The following is a 26232-nucleotide window of genomic DNA, read 5'->3' as shown; positions in this document are numbered from 1 at the left end:
CTATGGCTTCTGAAAGAGTACTTATAGTTTAGATTAAGGCAGTGGTACAGAAACAAAATGGTGGCAATAACAGGAAAGTTAACTAGAACAAAAAAGCGATCCAAAACATAAGAATGCTCTGCTGATTGAAAATCAAAGCATTATTGACTAAATAAGGAGCTCCTCACCTATCAGATTGAGTCAATGCCAGCAGGAATCAAGTAATAAGAAACCTGTTTATTTGGCATACAAAAATCTTCTCTGCAACAACAGATACCCTTGCAAAGTGGCAGGATCTTAAAATCATCAAAAAGATAGCCAATATAACAATCTGAAGTTACTCTATGGAATGATTACAGGAAATCTTCCACAGGCACTATATTTATATCAACGCGATACTGGGCAAGAGTTAAGATACACTGCACAAATTCCACATCACTGAGTAAGAAGCAACCGGCCCTGTTTGGTTCTAAAGACAAATGGCTCATGCTGTCTTTGCTGGCCACGTTGCTTGAGATGACATAATTATGCCAACAATCACACCAAATAATCCAAGTGCACTGCCAAAGATTTCGATCACCAGTATCTTTACAAAAAGGGTGGAGTTCTGAGCATCAGACAGAGCACAGCTGCTTCCAATTATTCCCACACAAAGCCTGTTCACAGAAAACAAGTTTCAGTTAACTCCATGAACTATTATGCAATTCCGCACATTCCCATCAGTAAATACAGCCTCTAGAAACTACAGAAGCGAAGGATGAGAACATACCCACAGAAGAGATTTGCAAAACCCACAATGATTCCAGAGGCAAATATTGCATAGCCAGCTCTTAGAGACTCTGGAGCATATAACTGTGAGTCTGATACACTTTCCAACTTTGTTTGCAGAATGATTGCAACAATTACACCATATATAGCAACAGCCTCACAGAAGATAACGCTGAAGAAAAGTGTGATTTTTGAATTAAAAATTTACAAAACCCAATAACATAAAATTACAATCAGAAGAATGTCATCAACGGCATCCCATACATAAAGTATGCAAGCTTTAAGCACAATGCAGCACATACATGAAAATAAAAATCGCATCTCATGTTTGTGCTGACAGGACTGGACACAAGTGGATCAGTCAGGAGAAAATTCTAGCTCATTGCTTGCAAATCAGTGTTTTTATTGATGAGTTGCACACTCTTGTATAGCAAATCTACAAATTTTGCTTGTTGAAATTAGCCCCTTGACTGACACCTAGTCAAAAGTGGTATGTGGTGTTATTAAATGGAAACATTCATTATACCAGAATAGCTCAGAGCTGCAATAAACATGACCTTCAGAATATTATTACCTGGCATATCTTACTTCTCACAAAGAGTGGAAACAAGTTGAAAACAATGTCCCATGCACATCCAGATCAGATGTAAAACATAAAAGAAACTTTTAAATATTATCCCAACACGATTGTCAATGAAGAAACATGCTCGAGTCCAACTCCTGTATTCTATACAAAACTGGCAGCTTTCCTTCCCCTCCCTGGTCCTCTTCCCCACTTCCCCAAATCTACTCTTTCTCCCTCATTCAATTCTCTTGCCCTCTAGGATCGGGCCTCTCCGCCGCCAACTCATCTGCCCCGTCCCCTTTCTCCTACCTCAAGCTATAATATGAACTTGTCCCCCACCTCTAACCCTGCTGCCACCATAACTTCTGACTCTGATTCCCCTAAAACTAGCAAAAAAGTTCAAACAGCATCACAAGAAACAGGATACCTGACAGATTTCTTCTGTAAGCACATGACAAATGTCAAACAGATATGGTAGCTTTTGAGTTGCCAATTTTCAGAAAATGATATTTCAAAGCTTGTCTCAAGCTGTTACTTCTGAGTTCACATTTTCTGGTACAATATCACTAGAATTTTCAAATCAAATAATTGTTCTGGTGGTTTTGTGACTTCAGACATATTATTACTTGACATGTTATTGCTTGATTAGATAAATATTCTAAATTGCTCTATCCTTGTTAATTCTTTTTAATAATCATGCGACAAAAGTGACAATTTTTAGCATATCAAATTACAGACTAGATTTTCCATGTTAATTTGAGAGGCTACAATTCCTCAGGGTTATGTTCAAATATTACAGATTTCAAAGGAACCAAATAGAGGGCGGTATCAAGAAAGTATCTTAAGATTGTGCTTCTAGTTTTCATCAAGGTCTAAAGTTCCATGGTACAGGTGCGAACAGGTGATGTCTCCCTGTATGTACTCATGGTTTATCCATATATCTAACATGTGGTACAATTACAGTCTCGATATAACCTTGACATGCCTTTGGTACAGGGAGCATCTTACTGTGGGCCAGTTTTTCCAACCCTTGGTTTTGGCGAATATGGCACAGATCCAGGATGGCTGCAGAAGCCCCTAGATAATGGTTCGAAGGATAAACAGAATCACGATACTAACTGGATTTAGACATTGTTTCATATCAGAAGGATGAACAATTGGGATTCAACAATTTCTAACAGCACATGCTATTCAAAAGGCAGTCAATTGTTGGCAAGTTTAAACAAGGGTTTACTATTTTGAATTTAGGTTAACCTCTGTGTGTATCAAAGACAGCAAAAATGTTAGGATGTTCCGCTCCTATCGACAACTTCTCCGCTTCGAGGGAGAGAAGTGCCTCCAAAAATAAGAGATAGAAGAAAAAATTATGCTATTACTGGATTTAATGCAAAAAATAAAAAATTACAACTCCGGATCGCTTTTCTAAGACCAAACATCCCTATTTATACTAGCAAGGTCCTTTGAACCTACCCATGAATGCATCTACATTTGTTTCTTGCTAAAAGGATAAGAGATTTTAAATAAGGGGAAAGAATAATCCTTGTAATCTATCAGAATTTGATTATATCAAGCATCCTTCCACATCTACCTAAATTTGATGATATCAGCCATATTTGATCATATCTTCAAGATTTTGTAATCTGTTAAGATTTGATTATATCAGCCACCCTTTCAAATCTGCCTAGATTTGATGATATGAGCTATATTTTATTATATCTTCAAGATTTGTTTTATTAACTTATACCAACCTTCTAAATTGATTTAAATCAGACTGATGTCAAATCCCTTTGCTCTCTTGGTCAGCCTTTAATATGTACCTAAGCTATAGTACCATCGGTAATATATAAGTTGTAACATTTCCCCCCTCCTTCAATTTCACCTTGTCCCCAAGGTGCAATGTGAGAGAATCGAAAATGCCAATTGACACAGCTAATAGCACCCATTGACCCAGCTCCTGAAGTTGTTTCGAGGTTTTATATTAGGTTGTCTATGGCGATGGCTCTGCTTTGGTATCTCATGCAGCTCTATCACTTGTATCGTTCTCTGTTTCTTTGCATTGTTAACTAGCTGGTAATCCTCATGAAGTTTTCTTTTCGCTGCTTCTAACTTGATCCGAACCAATGCCTCTTTAGAATATTTTGACTTATCGTATGGAATCATTGAAGGCCTCTTCTGTATGATAGAAATATCTTGTTGTTTAGCTTTCATCTCAGCACCAGCTTTCTGCTCAAAAGGTAGTCTTGCTGGTCTCCCAGGCCCCAGTCAGCACTGACAGGCTTGCTTTCTTTCTTCAGAATGCCTTGAGGCTTAGCTTAGAGAGCAAAAACTTCCTGTTGCTTTGTTTGCCTCACCACTGGTTCTTGTTTCCTCACTTGCCCCCTATCTTCAGTAACAACAGGATGGCGTAGAGGTTATTGCTTCCTTATTGGTTCATAGTTCATTGGATGCCTCTTTCTCTTTTTCCAGTTCTTGTCAAACTCTCCATTGTTTCTCAAATTTCCATCGTCATCCATTCCATTGAAGAACTCAAATAGCTGGATGCAAGTAGTCTACATAGCCAATAAAGCTCCCTCATCCAATGGAGGCGATGGGAGTCCTTATCCATGATAGAAAGATTGATAAGAGTTGGAAAATTATCTGTAATGGCAGCTGTCGCATTGACCCACTCATTAACCAAAACTTTCCAACCATCAATGAGGATGCGCACAAGAAAGCAAATTAGCTTTGAATTGTGTTTTCGTAGACCCTTAACAGCCCTTTCAATTTCAGTTGTCTTCAAGGTCTCTATAGAAAGCTCCATCACCTACAGCCTTCTCAACGAGTTAAACAAGATACTATCCGACTGATCATACTTGGTGGCAAGAATCTCTTTAATCCTCAAAACCTCTTCAAACATTTGGCTTTCCTCCTCAATCTCCTCGATTAACGCCTCGGCCTCATCGTAGCTGTAATTGCTGACAAGCCAGTTCAAGTCCTCGGATGGGTCATTGATGCTGTCCACCTTGTACTCCTCGACATCTCTCTCAACGCTACCATCTCCCTCCTCTCCGTCCTCTGTCGTTAACCAAGACTCGATTCGATCACACCCGAAACACCATGGTAGAAGGCAGGTGTAGAGTTTCTCACCAAACTATTAGTTGTGGTGCTGCAACTCTTCAGGTGAAACCCTATCAGAAGGTATTGGTGGTCCGGAATGTCGGTGGCATGTGTCAAGGTAAATCTTGGACGAATTCAACCCCTTCCTAATCTATACCCGACTAGCCACCCCCATAGAAAAAGCAATCGAGCCCAAAGGTGTAGTATAAGAGGCGGTATAAGTCCCAAACATCATGAGCAACACAAAAATATAGTTGCAGGACTAATGTAGTGCTAATTGGTGCTGATCCGGATATCATTTGACCTTAAAGGTGTGATTTGTTCCTCCTTAAAAGCGGTCGATTGTAGACTGACAAGTTGCTGTCCACTAGCATGATGATGTGAGTGGATCTATCCAACGACCTCAACGTCTAAGTTAGGATGGTCGGTTATTGAGATACCACCATAGCAGTTTTCCTCTCCATATGAGAGTCGAGCACTTGTGAGGAGTTCACCTCCCCTCCTTTAGTCAACACCAGAGGAGATATGGTATTCTCAACTCGTTGGATCTACTTGTCTCGTTTCGGATTGGGATGAGAGGACTAAGAAAATCCAGCACTGTTGTTTTGTACGAGAGCATCAGAGTATGTTGATGGATGCTCTCTTCTCCGACTGAAAACTTTTCCTTGCGAAGAGTCTTTTGCATGGACTCCGTCAGAGTTTGTATTGCTCTTATCAGATTAGTTTGGCTTGCCATAAAAACTCGAAACATCTCCTTGAGCGACGGCTGCTTCGAGGGGTTGATCATCATGACAAGTCTCCGTTGAGTCCTCAATCGCCATAAAGAATTCGGTCGATGCATTCGTCGATGAAGATCGTCAGAGTTAGTATCTCGACAATGGAACCAATTTGTTAAGATGTTTCGCTCTTAATGATGGCTTCTCCGCTTCGAGAGAGAGATGTGTCTCTAAGAACAAGAGATAAAAGAAAAAAATTATGCTATTGCTGGTATTTCGTAAAAAATAAGAAATTACAACTCCAGATCGCTTTTCTAAAGACCAGGCACCCCTGTTTATACTAGCAAGATCTTTTGAACCTATCTATAAATACATCTACATTCATTTCTTGCTAAAAAGATAAGAGATTTTAAATAAGGAGAAAGAATAATCCATGTAATCTGTCAGGATTGATTATATCAGCCATCCTTCCAAATCTATCTAGATTTGATGATATCAGCCATATTTGATCATATCTTCAAGATTTTATAAACTGTCGAGATTTGATTATATCAGCCATCCTTCCAAATCTGTCTAGATTTGATGATATCACCATATTTGGTCCTATCTTCAAATTTTATTTTACCAACTTGTACCAGCCTTCTAAATTGATTTAAATCAAACTGATGTCAAATCCCTTTGCTCTCTTGATCAGCCTTTGACATGTACCTGAGCTACAGTACTGTCAAGTACTATATAAGTTGTAACAGATAATTATGCAAAAAAGAATTCTTTGTATAGTCTAGCGGCTGAATCTAGGTCTTCCATGGGGTCTTATCGATCTTTCGGTGAAAAAAAACCAGAAGTATGATCATCCATAAGGGTGGAGCCATTCAACAAGAACGATAATTTACTTACTCTACAAGCTGTATTCAATGTTTTGTACTTCATATAATACGAAATAAATTACATGTATTATGAAGTTAAGGATAATTGAATGTTGATAAAACTTATCATATATAAATATTGGTATTAGAAATGATAGAAAGTGAAAGCATACTAATTACCTAGTCATGTTGATGGAGTTTTATTGCTAATTACTTAGTCATGTTGATGGAGTTTTGTTGCACACCAAGCATACATGTTTTGTTGTCAAGGTTCTAAAGCATGTAAATTTTGGCTTGTCTTCCAAAGGTCATAAATGATTAAAATACAATATCCATTCATCTAGATAGAGAAATAATGTAAACACCACCATTGATGCGATCATCATGAAACATGTTATTTATAAAATCATAAAAATTAGATGAAGTTAATAACAAAATATCTTGTAAATCCATGAGATCGTCTAAATAAGATTAAACAATTTGATATAACGTGGCATTTTGATAGCAGTAGAGGGATAAATAAAAGGGTTACCTTCTTACAATTGAATCCTAGTAATGGAGACCAAAGAATTTGAAAAGAGTTTATTTTCTTAAAAGTAAGGAGCGAAGCTAAGGAAAGTCAAATAAATGGTGCAATACCATAATTTTTTTATTTTATTTCCTAGAGAAAAAATAAAGGGAAACATGGTCATGCAGGGTACCTAAAAAAACTGAAGCTATTGATTCACACTAACACATGATCATCTAGATTTTCTCCTTTCCAAACAGGCCGATTAACAAAGATCCCGATTCTTTCCATACATATTTTTTTATAAAAAAAATGATTCAGATATAGTCCCACCTTGACATTCTTTTGTCTTTTTTTTGTTGTGGGGGGCAGTTGTCTCGTTAAGGTGGTGAGAACACTATGGGTTTGGAAGGGGTTGGGATCAGCCTCTGAAAATCTCCATCTTATTTATTTTAACCAAAATTGTCAGGAGAAGACCCATACTCATTGGGAAAGTATTCTAGAGGACCTGTGCTTCTTAAAGCAAGATTTTGGCACAAAATTTGACGGGGGCAGTTTTCAGCATATGAGGGATTCACGGAAGTGAGATTCTTCTAGGGATTCACGGAAGTGAGATTCTTCTGGCACTAGGAAGTCATAAGATTGAGTCCAACATCCATGCCAATAATTTTTTTTATAACTGTCTAAGAAAATTTGAAATTTGTGTTCAATCTCATTTGCAGCAAGCAAAAAGAAATCATTCCAGTGTCTTATAAGCTAGTAAAAACATTTTGCTCAGCAAACAAAGTAACTATTTTGTTTATATGGTTATAAAGAGCCATGAGTTATGCATGCTCCATTTAGGTGATATTGAAAAATAGTACAGTATAAAATAGTTTCATGTAGATTTGCCGAGACGCATTCTGCAAGTACAACTAATTTACTGAATAAAGCAGAATATAAAGACCCCAATTTTAGAACAAAGGAAAAAAGGATTTTGTATTCATAGATATGGTCTTGATACTGCATGCCCACAATTTAATAGCAATTCTATAAATATAATTCAAAATTAAGTTATATTTGAGCTCATGGACATATAAGCTTCCTACCTAGTAACCTCTGTTAATGTATACATAGGAGTCCTCAAGGCATGTTTGCATAGTTTGTTTTTTGCCTGCATATTTTTGTGCCTACTCCTTTCATTCAGGCATGTGCACGCATAACATGCAGCATAGAAATTCACAAGTATGACGATGTACAAAGAAAATGAAGCTCTTGCTTCCAGCAGCCTTAAACATACATACATATGTAGCAAATACATATATCTACATAAATCATTGTATTTACATCTGCATATGTAAGTGTGTGGATCTGTTCATGTGTGTGGATTCATCAGTGCACCCATGCCTATTAAAATGAGACAACTTTATCGAGGAAAATCCTAGATGATCATACTTCCTAGACAGAAGCATGAATCTGATTGGCTGGACCAATCTCTACTTCCAAGCAGAAAATCACCAATGGCACCAATATAATTGTAGTTTCACATGTAGAATTCAGTTGCCAATATTTTGTCACTTGCGTGTCACTCCAAAACTCAAACCCTTTTAGGGGCTCCTTGGAGGGACACAGCTCTATCCGCATGGCAGCTCCAGCAAGGACAGGCCACTGGGCCTGTTTGGCAGCCCATAACTAGAGTGCAGGCTGCAGGTAGAGCTGCACAATCCATGAAGCTCAAGGCTAAAATGCTGCAACCGATCCCACGCCCAAATCGATCAAGGGACAAGCTGCAGTGCCCATGCTCACATCCCTTTCCCCAACCTAACATCCCAACTCCATGGATCTTCGAGCAATTCGATGAAATGGCGATGGGTCTGAAAAATAGCTGCATCATCAAATTGAAGTCCTCAACCTAGATGTCCTCATTGAACCATCACCAAAGAGGGTTCTTCCCCATGATCAACCCCTCCTCCAAGCGCAATTTCTCTCTTTGAAGCCCCCCGCCCCCCACCTGCTCTTAAGGTGGTGCAAGACCCCAAAAAGCCAGTGAAAGAAGCCAACCTCCATGGCAGAGAAGGAGAAGCCCCCGAGCAAGGAGGCGGCATCCCCCATTGTCCCCTCCTCCATCATAGAGGAGAGCAGCATCATCGGCAACCTCCAAGACCGAGAGATTGGCAATGATGCTGCCCTCTCCCATTCCCCCTCTAGATCACTGTGATATTGTCGTCATCACCCTCTTCTCCTCCCCCCTGCTTCTTGCCCTAACCCCCCTCCCACAGCCTCCGCCCGATAACACCCCTTACTTGTCCCTCACCCCTTCTATCCTGCCTCCTGCCTCAGCCCCCCTCCTCACCATCATTGCCTCTTTCCTGCCCCAGCTCTCCTCCCTTTGCCTCCACCCCTGCTCCACCCACAGCACCAACCAAACAGGCTGTTGGAGCCCCTGCACCGCCAACAAGGGATCCAAACAGTCCATTAATTGGAGGTCTTTATTACGATTATCCGTGATCCATTTCTTAAAGAAGACTTGAGAATCAAAAGACATAAAAAATACAATAGGTACAGAGGAAGCAGCTGGAGAATCTTTTTGACATCACACCTATTTGGAGGAAAGTCTTTGGTTTGGTGACATCGTGAATATATAATTATTGAAACTTCAGGTCCATGATTCTTCATGGAACAATGATTGTTTTCCTACATAACTTCTGGTCCCCTCCACATAGTATCTTCGTATAGGTGAATTTTTATCTTTCAAAAATATTTCTTATATTCTGATTTTAGTAATACAGTTTAAAGCTCAACGTCACAAAAGCTGAAACAAGGCACACTTATTGTGATTGCAGTTCTGGCTTGCTTATATAAAAACTGAGCATATGGGACAGTTGATAAAGAACAATATGTCGTGGATGGTCAAGTTCAAATGCAATGATCACTTTATCAGCTTCAATCCACACCTATGATGATAAAGGTCTAGATTTTATATAGGACGGTGAGTTTAGTATTTGGTTGTTATCTTGTACCGAGTCGACTTATATTATATTCGTTCTTTTCTTCAAAATAGGACAATTTAATGAAATAAGTAAAACACAGTCGATGGTTCATTCAATATTGTTATATAATAAAATAGGCACCTTTCCAAGAACACAAACATGCATCAAGTTCACAAGAAAAGTCTTCCTGGTTGAGCTCAGTTGATAATGTATTATGATATCCATAAAGAATTGCAATAAAAAGTTTAAATGAATAAATGGTTCCTAAATATTGGTCATTTTCATTTATTATAAGGTTTAAACAACCCAGATATGTAATCTTTTTCCACTTCCTCATCGTGATAGATTGTATAACTTAAAAAGGAATTTTGGCATGCACTAGTTTGGCTGTGATTTCTTGCTTACAGTTTATTAACTAGATCAAGCCCATCAACTATGATATTGAATCCCTCAGAAAATGTTTATGCAAAATACATTACTAGAGACCAATGGTAGTTGGCAAGTTGGAGATTGTAAACTGGAGTTGTCTTAGCATGTTATTCGACTCACAAATACAAAGTGGTATACCATATGCCTAAATACTGAAGTTAGTGTAATGCCCTAGATATAGAAGGGTACTCCTTGCTACATTGACTAGAAGGCTACTCCTTGCTACATTGACCTTTTAGTCATCAAGGTGCTGACCTAAATCCCATAGATTTAGCATTAGCGAGCCACTTAACTCTATCTATAATTGAAGATCCATGTTTGAGCTCAAAATGTACCATGTTTATGTTTAACTGCATCCACGTGAGAAAGTAAGATTTCGGATATGACAAACTATAATCTATGCTCATGTATTTTTATCAATTAAAGCAGACCTTGTCTCAACCATAGAATCATGAGACAGTTGGACCCCAGCAAGTTCTCTCTGTTCTATATCAGGCTTCCCACTAGGAAGCATGCCTGGCATCACAAAGCACCTTGGGATTCTTCTTTATAGTTTCATCTAGTTCTGTTAAGGTCATCTCCTACACTCAAATCTGTCAACCCTGGCTCCAATCCTTCTTTGTTTGCTAAGGGCATACCCATCTATTGTCTTCCACGTGGAAGTTACCTGAATATCAACGCACAATAATTTTGCCTCATGCACACAAACAGATTGTCTCTATTGGTTTTCGACGGTCTTATTCCCCACTAGCATTATTCCAATGCACCTAATGAATACTCATATTCAAAGTCTACTTTCCTAGTTTTGGCACATGTCGGTCATCTTGATCAACTTGGTACATGAATGCTTCCTACCACATTTTTCTAATAACACAACCGGTCAAGCAAAAGACTGGTTATAAACATATCTCACATACCATGCACTGTCAAAGATCGTCTACCATCCTCAAAGAATCCTAACCAATAGCTAGTAAATTCCCTTATTTGACATATTTTCCCTGTATGGTTGGCCTTCTTCCTATGGATTTGGGCAACTTTTTACCATGTTTGGTGTCCAGGACCTGTACATGAGGTTTATCATGCTAGCCATAGACCATGGTTTCAACCCAGATATGCCATGACTAACATTTCACAATTTTAAATGCTCTAATCTTCATCATTTTTCACTGATTTTTTAGGTATTTTATTTTGGCTTGAATGTTAAGACCCATTTGCAAGGGTTACTACCTCAAGAGTCCTAGTTGCACTGCACTTTGACTATAACCTTCTTTGCTTGCTAAAAGCATCCCTATCTTTTTCTTGCACACACCAATCTTCAAATCTTTACAGTCATAAGGCAGTGAAAGATGTCATCGGTGTGCAAGTTACAAATGGTTTCTTGTGCAAGCTGTGTCCATCATTACCCATCATTTCAGCACCTGTTCGGGCCAATACCAGAGCAAATGTTCTCCTTTGCTTTCCAGCAAAAGAATTCAGTGATTTTTAATTATGTATAATCACTTAAATTGGTAGTGTAAAATGCAAAAACAATTATTCCAGCAAGCATATTAGACACTACAAGTCCGTAGATGCCTACCTAAGCACGTAAACCATGTATGAGAACAGTGATGATTCTTCAAGGTTAAGGCCTTTCAACAGAACTCTTCTTGAGAACTATTTGGCAGATGCCTAACATGTGAAGGGGAGAAGATTACTTCTTGAACCCAACATTTTGGTCTGTCTGTGCTAATTGTTTTGCTGAATTCTGTCTTGATAAAGGATTTCCTAGTTGGCAGCGAAACACTACCAGAACCACTCATCTAAAAGATTATGATGATCTGATTCCTTATATCTTCAAATAATATACTCCATAAGAAAGATTAGTTATAAAGAGTAAAATTGTTTCCATCTTCGATATTGTTTTTCGGCAAAACCTGAATAACATAACAAGCCTAAGAGAAGGGGACTTAATTGGACCACATATTAACAAAAAAAATTGCTTTCGTACCCTAAACAAGCTCCTGACAACAGCGGCTCTAAGGTAATCCATATTCCAAGCTAGTTTCGGACAAGCCATTTCCTGTCCAAAACTTGTAGCAACAACCAAATTCAATTGCATGGAGATCTAACAAAAAAAAAAAAGTTTATAGTTGTATTTATTGAAAAATAGACGAGAAATATTTGCTAGATATTGAAGTAATTTTGTGCTAAATGGAAAGCACGACAAATTCCACAAGAACATTGCATCCGATAACTATTTCTCCACTGTGAGAAAATTTCTAGGTTACTGAAGGGGAACAGCACACCTAATGAGATTCTTTGAGGTGATTCTTGGAGCTTTAATCGCCGCGCCAATCAAGCTGCTCCCCGTTATATAAATTCCCCTAAAGGAATTAAAAAGCAGAAAAATAATTGTAAAAGAAAGATAAAACAGAGCAGAAGAAAGAAGCATGAAGAAGAGAGATGAAAAGGACTCGGATGATCACCAAGCAGCCCCGAGAACCGAAACGCCGATGGAGATCGCGATTCCGATGGACGCGAACGTGTATGGCGAGATCTGCACCAAAGCCCGCGACCATGAGCTCGACTCCCCCATCGCCCAGCGATCCGTTCCTTCCCTTCCTTTAAACTTAAGAAAAAGAATTGCAATCGAAGTAGGAATCGGATCTCGATCAGGAAAAGATCAAAGGAGAATCAGACAGGAAAAAAATGGTAGAAGGAATTGGTGTTCCGGTTGATCGACTAGAAGGACTAGGTTAGGGTTTCTTTGCGTGCGCGCTGGGGGGGGAGGGTGGAAGTGGGTTCCGTGAACAACCCTGGGAGGATAAGCCGGGGCTATCATTCGCTGGGACATGATATCATTTTTATTTTTATGATTTCTCTTTTCTCGTCAAAGGAAAGAAGGGCCTGATAATAATTTTCCGTTTTCATTTACCGTTGGATTTTCGTTGGGCGGTCGTATACGAAATTGTGTGGCAATGAACCGGACCCTGAATTGTACTGTGCCTAATAGTGGCAAATTGGCAATCTTCTCCGCTCCATCATCCAATCCAAGTAGGATGGGTTTAAATAAAATTGCCGTAGATCCAAACACATACTGACAATGATAAAATCCATTCGAAATTCGCTGATTCATTTGGTCTAACTCTACCTATTCTGTTCTGTCCCGGAATAAGCATAGAGTGAATCTGAGTGATGGCCTATTCAAATCCATTGCTATTCCTAGATATGCCAGCAGATTATCCAAAAATTAATATTGGCAAGACACCTGCCAACATTTGTTCAAAGTTAGCATACCAAATTAAAATTTCTTGCATGGTGTAGGAAAATACCTGGGGTTATTCTTCATATATCCACTTTGCTGTGGAAACCTTATATTAATAATTAAATCCAGGTGCATGGAAGATAATTGCTCATGAGTACACAATATAGTATACATATTTGTTGGGGTATACCAATCGACCTCTTTTCTGCCGACTCACCCTCAGACCTGTCCGACCGACATCCAACTCTACCAACCGCACCGATCGACGATTGCCGACAATAGCTGCCGACATTATCCGATCGAAAGTGTGTCGGTCGGACAGACCCCTTCTATTCTCGACCAGCCGAACGGTGGAACCTAGATCACCGACTCACTGTCGGGGGTAACAGCTGACGTCCGACTCCAGCAATGCGCCAGACTAGCCGACGGTGTTCCCGGATCTTCACTCGACGCCCCGCAGCCGAATACCGACGTATGGTCGGTTAGCTCCCCCAAACGCCGTATGACTGTTATGGACTGCTGTCCTGACAAGGACATGCGACGTGGCCGTCCTGGGGACATCGTCCTGCCTAGGACATGGGTCAGTCCCAGTGATTTGACAACCCACGGCGATTTGTCAGACCGCGGTGACTCTGACAACCTCCGGCGATTTGACAACTCCCCCGGTTGTCTGTGCCATTAATGGCGGGACCACGCCGTGCTCTACTATAAAGACGGGGAGGGCAACAGTGTTGGAAGGTTCTTTCGAAGCCCCTGGACACTCTCTCTCTCTCTCTCCCCCGCTGGGCTCCTGATTCTTTTCTACTGTTGCCTAGTCTCCTCTCTGACTTGACCGTTGAGAGTCCCCGCCGGAGGCATCTTCGGTTAGTGTGGATTTCTCTTGCAGGTGCTCGTTCCCGGCGACCAGGCGACGAGAGGATTGGCCGCAACAATATTGATTAATATAATATATATTCAGATAACTTTTTGGATAATCCACTTATTTTCTATATTTTTAAAAATTCTTAAATAATTGGGAAGAAAAAAATACAAACATAATTTTTTTCATAAGTTTGATATATCATGCACAGCTGCAGCCATCCACGTATCTCTTTAAATGCATCACATCGTTTGATCATGTATAAAAATTTCATAATTGATAATAATCTTATGTTCCTTTAAAAAGTAAAAAAAAGATACATCGATGGTATAAAAGTATTATCGAGCTATACATATTAGTAACAAGAACGTGCAATTCATGTGTTTTATTTGAAAAACATATTTGAGTATGGCCTACGTATAGCTGTTCTCCTTTGACTTTTTTTAATAAATCTTAAAAAAAAAAAAAAAATTTGTCCACCTTCAACCACCAAGTTTTCATAAAGCTTGGCCTTAATTTTTTTCTTATTAGTCTAAGCTCTTATATTAAATTAAGAAGATAAAAAATATACAAAAAATTATATTTTTGTGTATAGCTCCTTTATGGATTGTCAACAAGTCTCTTTTGTATGGGGATGCTGAATGAGAAAACTATCTATATTTCTACAAATATGCTCATAGAATTTTATATGGTGCTATAGCAGGATCAATAGATTAAGAATGATGGTGTTGTAGCCAATCTCCTGTTGTGTCCGTCGTCGGAGAAGAGCACATACAAAAGAAATTCTCACTGGCCAAAATTATATCCGACGGAGACCCTTCAATGCTCATTCGGATCTTCACAACGATCGACATATAGTCAGCTTATCTTTCATCACATAAGATTGGAATATGCGGAACTTACATATCTAACTATTATAAGTGGTAAAAAATAAGACCACATGCTCGACGGTTACATCTAAATCATCTATAAAAAAGAGATAAATGAATAGCATTGGTACGATATTTCTGGACTGAGATTCTGCTATTAAAAATTCTTATCTGCTGTTCATCATTCTCTACTGATTTAAGCATCGGAGGATTTTCATCGAACATAATTTCGATCAGTAAGGACTTCTTTTGCAGGTGCTCTTCTCCGATGACAGATGCAACAGGAGATTAGCCGCAACAAATGGTGAATGCGTCCGGCTGATCCATACAATCCATACATTCTCCCATCTATATATAGGCCATGTTCTGCATTTCTAATCAAAGGTTTTCATCCATCCATCACTATTCCAGATTGTTATTGGCTTCTATCAATTCTCCAGCTCACTATCTGGTTTCAGCCCACTATCATCTATCTGTCTCTGACTATATGATATCCGTGAATATACTTACTATATTACTCTGTATTCCATATGGTCTTAGTGGTGTATAAAGGATGATCTTCTTAGTTTTTTGTTTAGTTTTTATATAATATTTCTTCCTTCTTTTGAACTCGATGCTGCTTATTTGCGATTTTGCAGCACTGGATACAAGGCCTGCAAGATGAATTATTACTAGTTATGAAGCCGTTAGGCTTCATTCTACCAAAAAAAAACAAACCTCAAGATATTTCATGTCATAAAAGTTTTTAATGAGACCCAAGTAACTTCTTTTCAAATAAAATGTGATATATAATATGAGACCGTGATAGATCTTTCAAGTAGAAGACTATTGTGATCATTCATGCAAAAATAACTATCTAATCATGCTTTGACATGAGCAATCATATAGGATCATGCATCTTTAAATAACTCCAAGACATTATCAGTTCAATTTCATGGTTCACTATTGTGCTTATTGCACATGTTCTCAAGCCAACTGCAGAAACATATTTTTATCCAAGGTGGACAACTATGATAATTATCAACTCGAGTACCCTATCATATTTCTATCAAAGTTTTATATCCAATAATTTTTGAACAAAATGCTTGTTATATATTTATAACTATCAACTATGAAATGGAGAATGATTGAAACTAATTCGTCGAAACTGAAATATGTAACGATCAAATGTATAAGCTAAGTGTGGGTTGGGTCATGGGCACTCATTAATCACCCAAATGCAATTTTTATCAATCAGATTGGCTGAAAATTGATTTTAAAATCTAAACTAAAATATAGAGAAAAAGGAAAAAAAATAATTTAGCGATAAAGAAAAATATAAATGAATTATATGCCTACCACTGGAATCGTAAGCGAGATCAAAACTTCCCCATCATATTCTACACTAATACGAAAGCTCTCAAAGCCTTTTCGTAAAGCGAATTAGTTGGTTATGATCATTCAAATGACCATGGATGGATACACTGCCGGCCCTGGGGCGGGTCAAAGCGGGCGACTGCCCCAGGTCCTTATTTTTTTTTTTTTGTCTGGATAAACCAAACGCCTTCTCCCTCTCCCGAGTCCCAGCACCCCAATGACTTTTCTGGATAAACCAAACGTCTTCTCCCTCTCCCGTATCCCGACACCCCAATGGCTCCCAGCAACAGTCTTTTAGCCCTCAATATCTTTCGGTAAAGATTTAGATATCTCAGGTGCAAGAGATCTCCTATAGAGTCTGGAAGGCTCTCAAGTCCCGTGCCAGCCAGTTTCATGACTGGCAAAAGCCTCAAGCTTTCAAAAATTTCATTCTCGAACATATTTGCCTTGTGACTGTTGAAAATAAGAAGTGTCCTCAAGCGCTTCTGCTGTTTTATTGCATCAGGAACTTCCACTATCTGCCCCATGTTCACCTTTGGCAAGCGACGAAATTTGGCTAAGGGGTTTATTTTTGGCGATTTTCCATCACCAAGAAAAGTGCTCTCATCCTCTATCTAAAAGAGAGCAAGGGAACGTAGCAGAAGGTTCCTCCTAATTAACTCTCTGAGGTAATCCTCTGCTAGATCTTCCATAACTGTACGTCCTGGTGTTGCTTTTACAAAACCCTTGGCCACCCAGTAACGAATTATATCCATCTTATTTTTTTAGATAGCTTGTGGTTTCACTTCATTTTCTTATTGTTTTTACTATATCTTATTCTTAAAATAATTGATTAATTATCATATTTTATTTTTCAGATTTAAATTTTTATTACAATTACAGTAGCTTTTGCTCAAATTTTGTTCTATCAACAAAGCCTTCAAGCAAGTTCTATTGTTCTATCAAAAAGCTTTAAATCAGGTTCTATTGTTTTAAACTTTAAATTTATTGATTACTAATTTTAGCTAATATTTATTATTTTATTTATCAAAATGATACCTAGAAAATATCCTTCGGGTCATGAAAAACTTAAGAAAAAAAGAAAACAAGAACAATTGACTCAATCATTAAAAGGAGGTCTTGATAAATTTATTATAAGTAAAAAAAGTGATATAGTTAAAAATTCAAATAATATTGCTAGTGAATTTGTCAATAAAAATATAAATATTACTTCTGAATTAGATAATGATAATAATATTATTAATAATGATAATACTAATAGCACAGATGATCTCATTAGTTGTGATAAAAATTTAATGAATGAAAAATCAAGTGAATCAAATACTTTTGACATTTATGATCCTAGGATATGGGATAGTCTTGATACAAATTCTAAATATTTATTAATTAAAAATAGTCCTAAAAGAGATATTAATATAAAGTTCCCTCTTGATCAATATAATAGATATTTTTCTTTAACACATTATGATCAAACTTTACTAAATAGAGAGCAACATGACCGAAAATGGTTAGTATATTCAAAAGAGTTAGACAAATTATTTTATTTTTGTTGTAAGCTATTTAAATCAAATGATAATAGTAGTAGAAGTCAATTAGCAAGTGATGGCTTTAGAGATTGAAAACACCTTAGTGAAAGACTTAAAGCTCATGAAACTAGTAATGATCACATTCATAATATGACCACTTGGATTGATTTACAGAATAGATTTAAAAAAAATCAAACAATCAATAAACATATTCAAGAGTAAATTAATAAAGAGAAAGAACATTGAAAAAAAGTACTATTAAGAATAATAGCTGCTGTTAAATTTTTTGCTCAAAGTTCTCTAGCTTTTCGTGGAACGAATGAAAAAATTTATCAAAATAGTAATGGTAATTTTTTACGATTAATTGAAATGATTGCTGTTTTTGATCCAATTATGCAAGAACATCTTAGACGTATTCAAAATAATGAAATTCAATATCATTATCTTAGTCATAAAATTCAAGATGAGTTAGTAATTGCATTAGCATCTAATATAAAAAATTTAATAATTAAAAAAATTAAAGAAGCAAAATATTATTTCATTATACTTGATTGTACTCCAGATGCAAGTCATCAAGAACAAATGTCTTTGATCATACGATGTGTGAATATTTCAAAAAGATCAATAACAATAGAAGAATACTTTTTAGAATTTTTAAAAGTAGATAATACATCAGGTTTAGGCCTTTTTAATGAATTACAATCTATTATAGAAACTCTTGATTTAAACATTGATGATATAAGAGGACAAGGATACGACAATGGATCTAATATGAAAGAAAAAAATCAGAGTATAAAAAAGATTATTAAAAATAAATTCTAGAGCATTTTATACACCATGTGCTTGTCATAGTCTTAACTTAACACTTTGTGATATGGCTTCATCTTGTAGTAAAGCTAAAATTTTTCTTGATGTAATACAACGTATATATAATGCATTTGGTGGTTCTACAAAGAGATGAAAAATTTTACTTGATAATGTATCTAATTTAACATTAAAGCCATTATCACAAACACGTTGGGAAAGTCGTATTGAGAGCGTCAAAGCAATAAGATTTCAAACTCCACAAATAAGAGAAGTTTTATATCAATTAGCTGAAATTTGTGATGATTCAAAAATAAAGAGTGAAACTGAATCTTTAGCAACACATGAGCTTGAAAATTTTGAATTTTTATTAGGAATAATTATTTGGTATGATATACTATTTACTATTAATTTAGTTAGTAAAAATTTATAATCTAAGGATATGTGTATAGATGTTGCCATTGATCAATTAAAAGGATTAGTTTCATTTTTTGAAAGATATAGAGAGACTTGCTTTACTTCTGTCATGATTTCAGCTAAGAAAATTGCAAATGAGATGGGAATTGATCATATATTTCGTATAAAATGTCAAGTAAAAAAAAAAATAATTTGATGAAAATATTAATGTAGATATTGAACAATCACCAGAAGAATCATTTAGAGTTAATTATTTTTTATATTTAGTAGATCAAGCTATCTTTTCATTGAAACATAGGTTTGAACAATTTCAATTATATGAAAATAATTTTAGATTTTTGTTTGATTTCAAAACATTAATTTCATTGGATGAAGAAAGTTTGAAAAATTTTTATCTTAATCTTCAAAATATTTTAACAAATGGTAATCATTATGATCTTGATGGGATTGATTTATTTTCAGAATTAAAAGTTCTAAAAGCAATTATGCCAAAAGAAAACAATACTGCAATTGATATACTTAATTATATTAATGAAATGAATTGTTATCCAAATACATCAATTGCATATAGAATATTATTGACCATACCTGTCACTGTTGCCTCTGCTGAAAGAAGTTTTTCAAAATTAAAATTATTAAAATCATATTTACAACCAACAATGTTACAAGAAAGATTAAATGGTTTAGCTATGCTATCTATTGAAGAAGAATTATTGTCAAATATTGATTACAAAAAAAATTATAAAAAATTTTGCATTACAAAATGTACGTAGATTATTTTTTTAATAATAATTAATATTTAGAATATATTAATTTTTAATAATTTTTTTTTATTTAGTCCGAGATCTAAAAAATATCAGGACCGGCCCTGGATGGATACTGATTTATAAAACCTTCATACATGAGATATATCTTACAGCATATATACTGAAAACCGGATAATGGCCAACCTATATTGATTAAAAACACCCTTAATAACAAATTCCTTCATTGCAAGGGCAAAGGATGCCCATGAGGAGAAAAAAGAGAGTCTGAGATGCAGATAGAGGATACGTTTCGCGTGGGTCGATGTTGTCTTTCACTTGCAGCGTCGTTGTTGGAGGCGACACGCATGGACGGAGAGGAAGAACGCGAACCCACACAAAAGATCGTAGGGGCCTCTTTGTACGAGGAGACATTGGGAGCATCAAATCGACGAAAATAACCCGGAAGAGTTATCGGGAGGATAGTTTTGTAAATTACTATTTTTTGTCTCCAACGTCCACCGGACACGTCTCCGGAGGAGGAGGAACGACGGTACAGCTCGCTGAAAACGTGTCATTGGCCAACTTTTGGAGGATCGGATCCGCTGCAAGTTGAATCGAATCAAATATTATGCAATTATGATCTTATATCAATCAGTAGCCGTCCAGATTCCAGAATGTGGGAACCACACACCTAGTAACTGTATTGTGGAAAGGTGGGGCTCTATGACCGGACATGCAAGGTGCAAACATGCAATAGAGTTCGGAGTGGCTCCCTGAATTGTGTCGGTGGGTTGGAGCACTCGAGTTTTCCACTGCTTGTGAGCTCCGATTGGAGCTGGAGAGATTTGATCGGCCATCAATTTGGACGTTGATGACATACAAAGAAAATGCATCACTGTCCCAGCAATCATGCAACGTTCAATAAATGGTACCCAGCCTCTTGGCCACCTACATCAAATTTGACCCGCCGCGTACCGTTTTATTTTTAGATGGACCAAGTCTTAATGGACCAGTCCAATAGTCACTCGCCACACTACTCCTCCTTACAATCAACATTAGGGACAACCATTATCCATGTAATAATATCTCCGCCGTACCAGAGGATCTTGGCACGCCAACTGCCCGATCGGGCTTTTGCGGTGAAGGTCCTACGAGGGTTTGTGGAGGAGCGAGGGTTAAGAAGCTTTCGGAGCTAGGCATTGACCACTTTCGAAGCTCCCGGAACCAAGAACGGCTCGGATTTCTTGCGCTTGAACCTCGGATCTTGATGTGCTTTCTCTTAGTCTGAAGCCGTGATGGGTTTCAATTTCTTTTCCCCAGATATGCAATCTCTTTGTTGTGTTGTATTAATCGAGAAATTTTGGTGATTTCTAGCTGTTCGAGCTCGCATTCCCGCCAAATCAAGTGGATCGGGAGAAGAATATCTGGCCGGCGAAATTCTCCTGGATCTGCTCAGTTTCGTTGGGGTTAGAGATTGCATCAGTCTGAAATATTGAATCCGAGATAGGAGATCCTGGTCTTTCGAATCCGCTGCACTTGAATGTTACAATGGGCAAAAGTTGGATTTCAACTTTTGATTTTTGTTATCCCTCTATACTTTGTAGTGAATTTTGGAGGAAAAATGGCGTGGTTTCAAATCTTTTTCTTGTGTGGAACCAGTAGGGTTGATCTGGATTTAGTCTATTAGGGTTTGTGAGTTTCTTTCTTTTCGGCTTTTATTGCAGGTGTGCGGACGGAAACTCAAGATTTAAATTCAAACAATTTCTAAATCTTGCCATCGCGGAGTCCACGATCATGGCTACCATCAGATTGGAAGCTTCGAAGCCGTACTATGCAACCAGTAGCCTTGTCGTAGGATATGCTCTCTGTTCTAGCTTGCTGTCCATCATTAACAAGTTTGCCATCACAAAGTTCAATTACCCTGGCCTTTTAACTGCATTGCAATACGTGACCTCGGTTCTTGGTGTTTGGATTCTTGGAAAATTGGGGCTTCTTTACCATGATCCCTTCACCTTTGAGACTGCCAAGAAATTCTTGCCTGCGGCCACCATCTTCTACCTTGCCATATTCACCAACACCAATCTCCTACGCCACGCCAATGTGGATACTTTCATTGTGTTTCGATCCCTGACTCCCCTCCTGGTCGCCATTGCTGACACTTTCTTTAGAAAGCAGCCATTCCCTTCAAAGCTCACATTCTTATCTCTTGTAATTATATTGGGGGGTGCGGTTGGGTATGTGATGACGGATTCAGCATTCACCCTCACTGCGTACTCTTGGGCTGCTGCTTATCTGGTGACAATCACGACTGAGATGGTTTACATTAAGCACATGGTGATGAACCTGGGGCTGAACACCTGGGGTTTTGTGCTCTACAATAATCTCCTGTCGTTGATGATGGCTCCGGTGTTTTGGTTTCTGACAGGGGAGTATGCTGATGTTTTCAGAGATGTTGGATCCAGTTCTGGGAATTTGTTCAATTTTACTGCATCTGTTGCAGTGTCTTTGTCTTGTGTTTTTGGATTGCTTATCAGTTTCTTTGGGTTTGCGGCAAGGAAAGCGATCTCGGCTACAGCATTTACAGTGACTGGTGTTGTGAATAAGTTTCTCACAGTTGCTATTAATGTGTTGATCTGGGATAAACATGCAAGTCCAGTTGGTTTGATTTGCCTGCTTTTTACGCTTGTGGGGGGAGTTCTTTATCAACAATCAGTTACCAGCAGGGCAAGCCCTTCATCACAACCTGACTCCTCTGCTTCTGGGCAGGCGAGTAGTGGGGTGGAGGGCAGTGGTTCTGAGGATGAGAACCAGCGCTTAGTTGTATCTGGTAAGGATTCTAGTGTGTGACTTACGAGTAAATGTTTATTCTTGCCGCCAGAGAGGCAAATTTATGATGTAGAAAGGTTATATGTTATTGAGCACAAACTTTTGATATTGCTGTTGTATCGGACAATCTAAGCTAGTGTTGCTTTTATTACGGAAACTTCTGTGGTTTTCCAATTTCTTAATACAGTCTATTATCCTTTTTCCTAAAAAGAAAATGAATCTTGATATGTGTATATGACATGCTTTATTTCATATATGTGCGAAACAGTATGATATTAACCATCACTATCTGTTCATATTGTAGATGCTTTGACACATCAGAAGGTTGTTTCGTGCAAACAGGGTACCTTCCGTAGAAAAAGGTTGCCATTCATCTCTCATTTGACTAGTAATGGAAAAATAGGCACAAGTAATATCTGGGAAATTATACATGTGCTGATGAAACTTTAAATATTTCATTGCAACCGAATCATAGACTTGTCTGTAATTACCTGGCCACATTGCATGATGCCATTGTGTTATCATAAGCAACATATGTTGGTGGAAACACTCAAACATAAGTGCATGTTGCCATCTTATCATGAATCTTTCAGAGACTATGAAGATATTGCTTCAGGAATTAGTGACCTCCAAAGAATGTAGGCAACTAGAAAAATGTAGGTTTGTCAGTAGTCATATCGAATCTGCAAAATCAGTTGGGGCTTTGTAGTGCCCTTTTGGACGACATAAATATTGTTACATTTAGCTGTCTGAGTGGATATATGTTAGGAATAAGTTGATAGATGTGGATGAGATGTAGAATTTCCATTTGTTTATGGGATGATTCTGCTATATTGGAACAACAATATTTGTTTCACAATTGTCATATTGGAGTTGTTTCTTGCATGCATTCATTATAAAAAAAAAATAGCGTAGTTGGTAAGTAAATGCTGTTGCTCAAGTAGCTTGTTTTTCCAGTTATGCAGCCAAGGTGGTTGCAATGACGTCTACAACCTTGAGGTCACAATGTTATCTAGCAATGAAGAAGCACACAACCACATTACAACTAACGAATTCCTTAAACTTTTGGGATTTTAGACAGCTATAAAGGTGGGGCAAGGCATTTTAAATTTGAAGAAAGTTCATTTAGTTGCCTCACTTTGGTGGATGACTGTTTGACAGGAGTACTTGTCTCAATCCTTTGATGAATATGTTTTGTTCAGGATGTGACATTTTCCTTCAGGAAGATGTACCAGGCTATTGAGCATTCCTTAGTCAAAGAAAAACTTGCCTTTAGTGTTTTTAACAAGGAAATCTGATTTGTTATCAGTCAGGCCTTTGTTTTAGAGACATTGGGAAAAGCCCTCATGAATTTTCAACAAATAATTATAATTGAACAATTTCTAGAAATACATAGAGAATTATGCATCTTGTTTTACTAAATTCATGTCCTGCACCCCCCTGCCTGATGGGTTAGCTGTCTTATTTAGTGCACAATGTTTTGCCACTAGATCCCTTATAGTATTCCGTAAACTTTGTTAAGGTAGTTCGGAGAAATGTTTGTTGGTGTATCTTTTATCATTCTGAATTTTTTAAGGTGTTTCTATATTTCCAGTTTCATTTCTGACTTATTTGTAGATGACTATCCGAAATATCAGCATAAGAGTTTTGATGTGGGAAATGGAGGGCTTTCTTTGCCTTTGGGTTCTATGATGACCTGGAGAAATAATTACAACTCTGGAGTTTGGGAAGATGCTACTTGTTAATTATTTGGGTCAATAAAGCACCAGCTTTGTAAGAGATTGAAGAGCTGCTTTGATGAGCATCTTTTAATATATTGACCAGCTACACAAGCAGCCAACTTGTGGGTCTCATCTATGGATCTACCCCAGGTTAATACAGGTTTCATGATGCTCTATTAGAAATTTAGAACAACGTTATCTGATGGGCACTGGTGTAATCCTATTCTTGACAAAATGAACAATTAAGATGCATTTTCTGCTAGAACTAGAAAGTAGGTTTGATGGTTATGTTTTTGTTGAAGAAGTGTGTTCGGAGTTCGTTGCAGCGCAAAGAGCTCATGCCGTCAGACAAGGGAACACTCAAATTGAGTATGGACAAAATTAAATTTTTTACTTTGAATCCTTTTCTGAGATTAATACCTTTTTTTTTATATTTTTTATGAGCAAATGGGTCGTTGTCTGTGTCTTTGACATGCCATTGGTGGTACTTTCCGGTCCATCTGCTCTATCTAGTTCTCAAATGTAATTGGATAATGTCACAAAGGTTATACATCAAATTTGGAGGAAAGGCTGGGAGCTTCAAAGATAAATATACATTATTAATGAAATTAGAGTCATAAACACTGCCATGAGGACCTGGACTGTATTAATACATTATGTTATTGGTGATAAACTTAAGGAATTTTTGGAGTTCATTAATTACAGTGGGGACAATATTTTTTCCCCACTCCAGCAGAGGAAGGCCTCAAAGGCTTGTTGCTTGCATGATTGAGTTGATAATCAAAGGGGGAAGGTTTGGACACATTGGCTGCCGTGATTGTGTTAGAGTGGGGATTTTTAGATCTCTAAGATAAGGAAGGCAGAAAACTACTCAGTTTGGGGACCTAGCGTTAATATCAGCATTAAGTTTTATCGATACTGTTATAACATACACCTTCATGGATGAGTTCCAAACTTTTGCTGGTAAAAGAAAAAGGATGAGCTTCAAAGTAATCACTGCTAGCAATATCAATCCTTATTTTGGTCTTCTCCCTGTGGTGGAGACTATTCATTGGATTTAGGGTCAGCGTTCTTGCAGATTTGCTGATGAAATACTCCATCTTTCTGGTGCAGCTGATCCACCGCCATGGATTCAGAGGACTGCAGCCCTTCACACCAAAAGCTTCAAGAAGGCTCGGCATTAGCTCCAGGATATCTGCTGAAGAAAAGAAATACATATTAACCTTTTCACTTTGCCAAACTATTATTTGCATATTCCACCCTAATTGATTCATTCATTTTATTGATGTAAAGGATGAGGATGTCACTATTTTGTTCTCTGGGTGTTTGCATGTTCTCCCTGTAATTCAGCTAGGAATTATTCTTCTTATACCAGACCATGTTTTCTGGGGCAAAATTTAGATATCAATCTGCCTCCAAGAATCCTTTTGTTTCTATAGTTTGTTTTTGAAGATCCAACTTACTGCACAGTTCGCAGCATGTGTTGGATATGAACTGTACGTTGCTCCTGTTGTTCTGCTGGAGATTTCTGTTTATCAGGTGGTGGCTGAGGCAAGCATTTGCAATGATAGGACCAGCAATTCTTAGTGAGATGCAATATTTGTCTAGCTCTAATGACCAAAGCTCATTCTATCTTCTATGTTGGCCAAGAATGTGGGGCTTTAAATTTTTAGTGAGATTAAATATTTGTCTTGAACACTAATAATTAAGCTCATTTGGTCCTCTACATTCGCCCAGAATCTTGGAGTGCATGACATGCAGTAATAATGAGCATTGCACTCGATGGTGCAAGAGTTACCGGACATATGGTAGGACATAATTAAAATGAAGAGGATCATCAGCGTGCATGATTCTAATCAACGGCATTGAGATGATCTATGGTGAGGCTGAATATGGATTCAAAAAATGAGTGAAATTAGAGGATGGTTTAACCTCTTAAAAGTTAAATGGGTTTAGATGATTTGAGCA

General features: G+C 37.6%; 2 protein-coding genes and 1 pseudogene across 7 annotated transcripts; 1 reads left to right on the top strand and 2 right to left on the bottom strand.

Annotated features, from left to right (window-relative positions):
- Positions 1–196: 196 nt before the first annotated feature.
- LOC105040228 (V-type proton ATPase subunit c''1) lies at positions 197–12714 on the bottom strand. Its single transcript, XM_010916654.4, has 4 exons — positions 12362–12714; positions 12182–12259; positions 749–919; positions 197–635 (listed from the first exon to the last, which is right to left on the bottom strand). Exons 1-4 carry the CDS (start codon positions 12469–12471, stop codon positions 464–466), a joined length of 531 nt encoding a protein of 176 aa, XP_010914956.1. The 5' UTR covers positions 12472–12714; the 3' UTR covers positions 197–463.
- Positions 926–8674, bottom strand: LOC140856017 (probable mediator of RNA polymerase II transcription subunit 26b; annotated as a pseudogene).
- Positions 12715–20696: 7982 nt separating the features above from the next.
- Positions 20697–25664, top strand: LOC105040229 (GDP-fucose transporter 1). 6 transcript variants are annotated; one of them, XM_073254948.1, is made up of 4 exons: positions 20697–20986; positions 21092–21183; positions 21442–22544; positions 24161–24530. In XM_073254948.1, exons 3-4 carry the CDS (start codon positions 21512–21514, stop codon positions 24286–24288), a joined length of 1161 nt encoding a protein of 386 aa, XP_073111049.1. In that variant the 5' UTR covers positions 20697–20986; positions 21092–21183; positions 21442–21511; the 3' UTR covers positions 24289–24530. The 6 variants fall into 6 exon arrangements, with proteins under 6 accessions (XP_073111049.1, XP_073111048.1, XP_073111046.1 ...); XM_073254947.1 differs by having other exon boundaries at positions 20697–21183; XM_073254945.1 differs by having other exon boundaries at positions 20698–20986; positions 21092–22544; positions 24161–24529.
- Positions 25665–26232: the final 568 nt, after the last annotated feature.

The sequence above is a fragment of the Elaeis guineensis genome, chromosome 3 (assembly GCF_000442705.2).
Source record: "Elaeis guineensis isolate ETL-2024a chromosome 3, EG11, whole genome shotgun sequence".
Classification (NCBI taxonomy): domain Eukaryota; kingdom Viridiplantae; phylum Streptophyta; class Magnoliopsida; order Arecales; family Arecaceae; genus Elaeis; species Elaeis guineensis.
This window is presented reverse-complemented; position numbering and strand designations above follow the sequence as displayed.

Bases quoted from the DNA above. Each gene is read 5' to 3' on its own strand.
- LOC105040228 (XM_010916654.4), bottom strand. From the start codon at position 12,471: ATGGGGGAGTCGAGCTCATGGTCGCGGGCTTTGGTGCAGATCTCGCCA. The intron at 12,260-12,361 runs GTGATCATCCGA...TAATTCCTTTAG, and splicing joins TCGGTTCTCGGGGCTGCTTG to GGGAATTTATATAACGGGGA. The intron at 920-12,181 runs GTGTGCTGTTCC...ACTTTTCTTCAG, and splicing joins ACCTCAAAGAATCTCATTAG to CGTTATCTTCTGTGAGGCTG.
- LOC105040229 (XM_073254948.1), top strand. From the start codon at position 21,512: ATGGCTACCATCAGATTGGAAGCTTCGAAGCCGTACTATGCAACCAGT. The intron at 22,545-24,160 runs GTAAGGATTCTA...ACTTATTTGTAG, and splicing joins CCAGCGCTTAGTTGTATCTG to ATGACTATCCGAAATATCAG.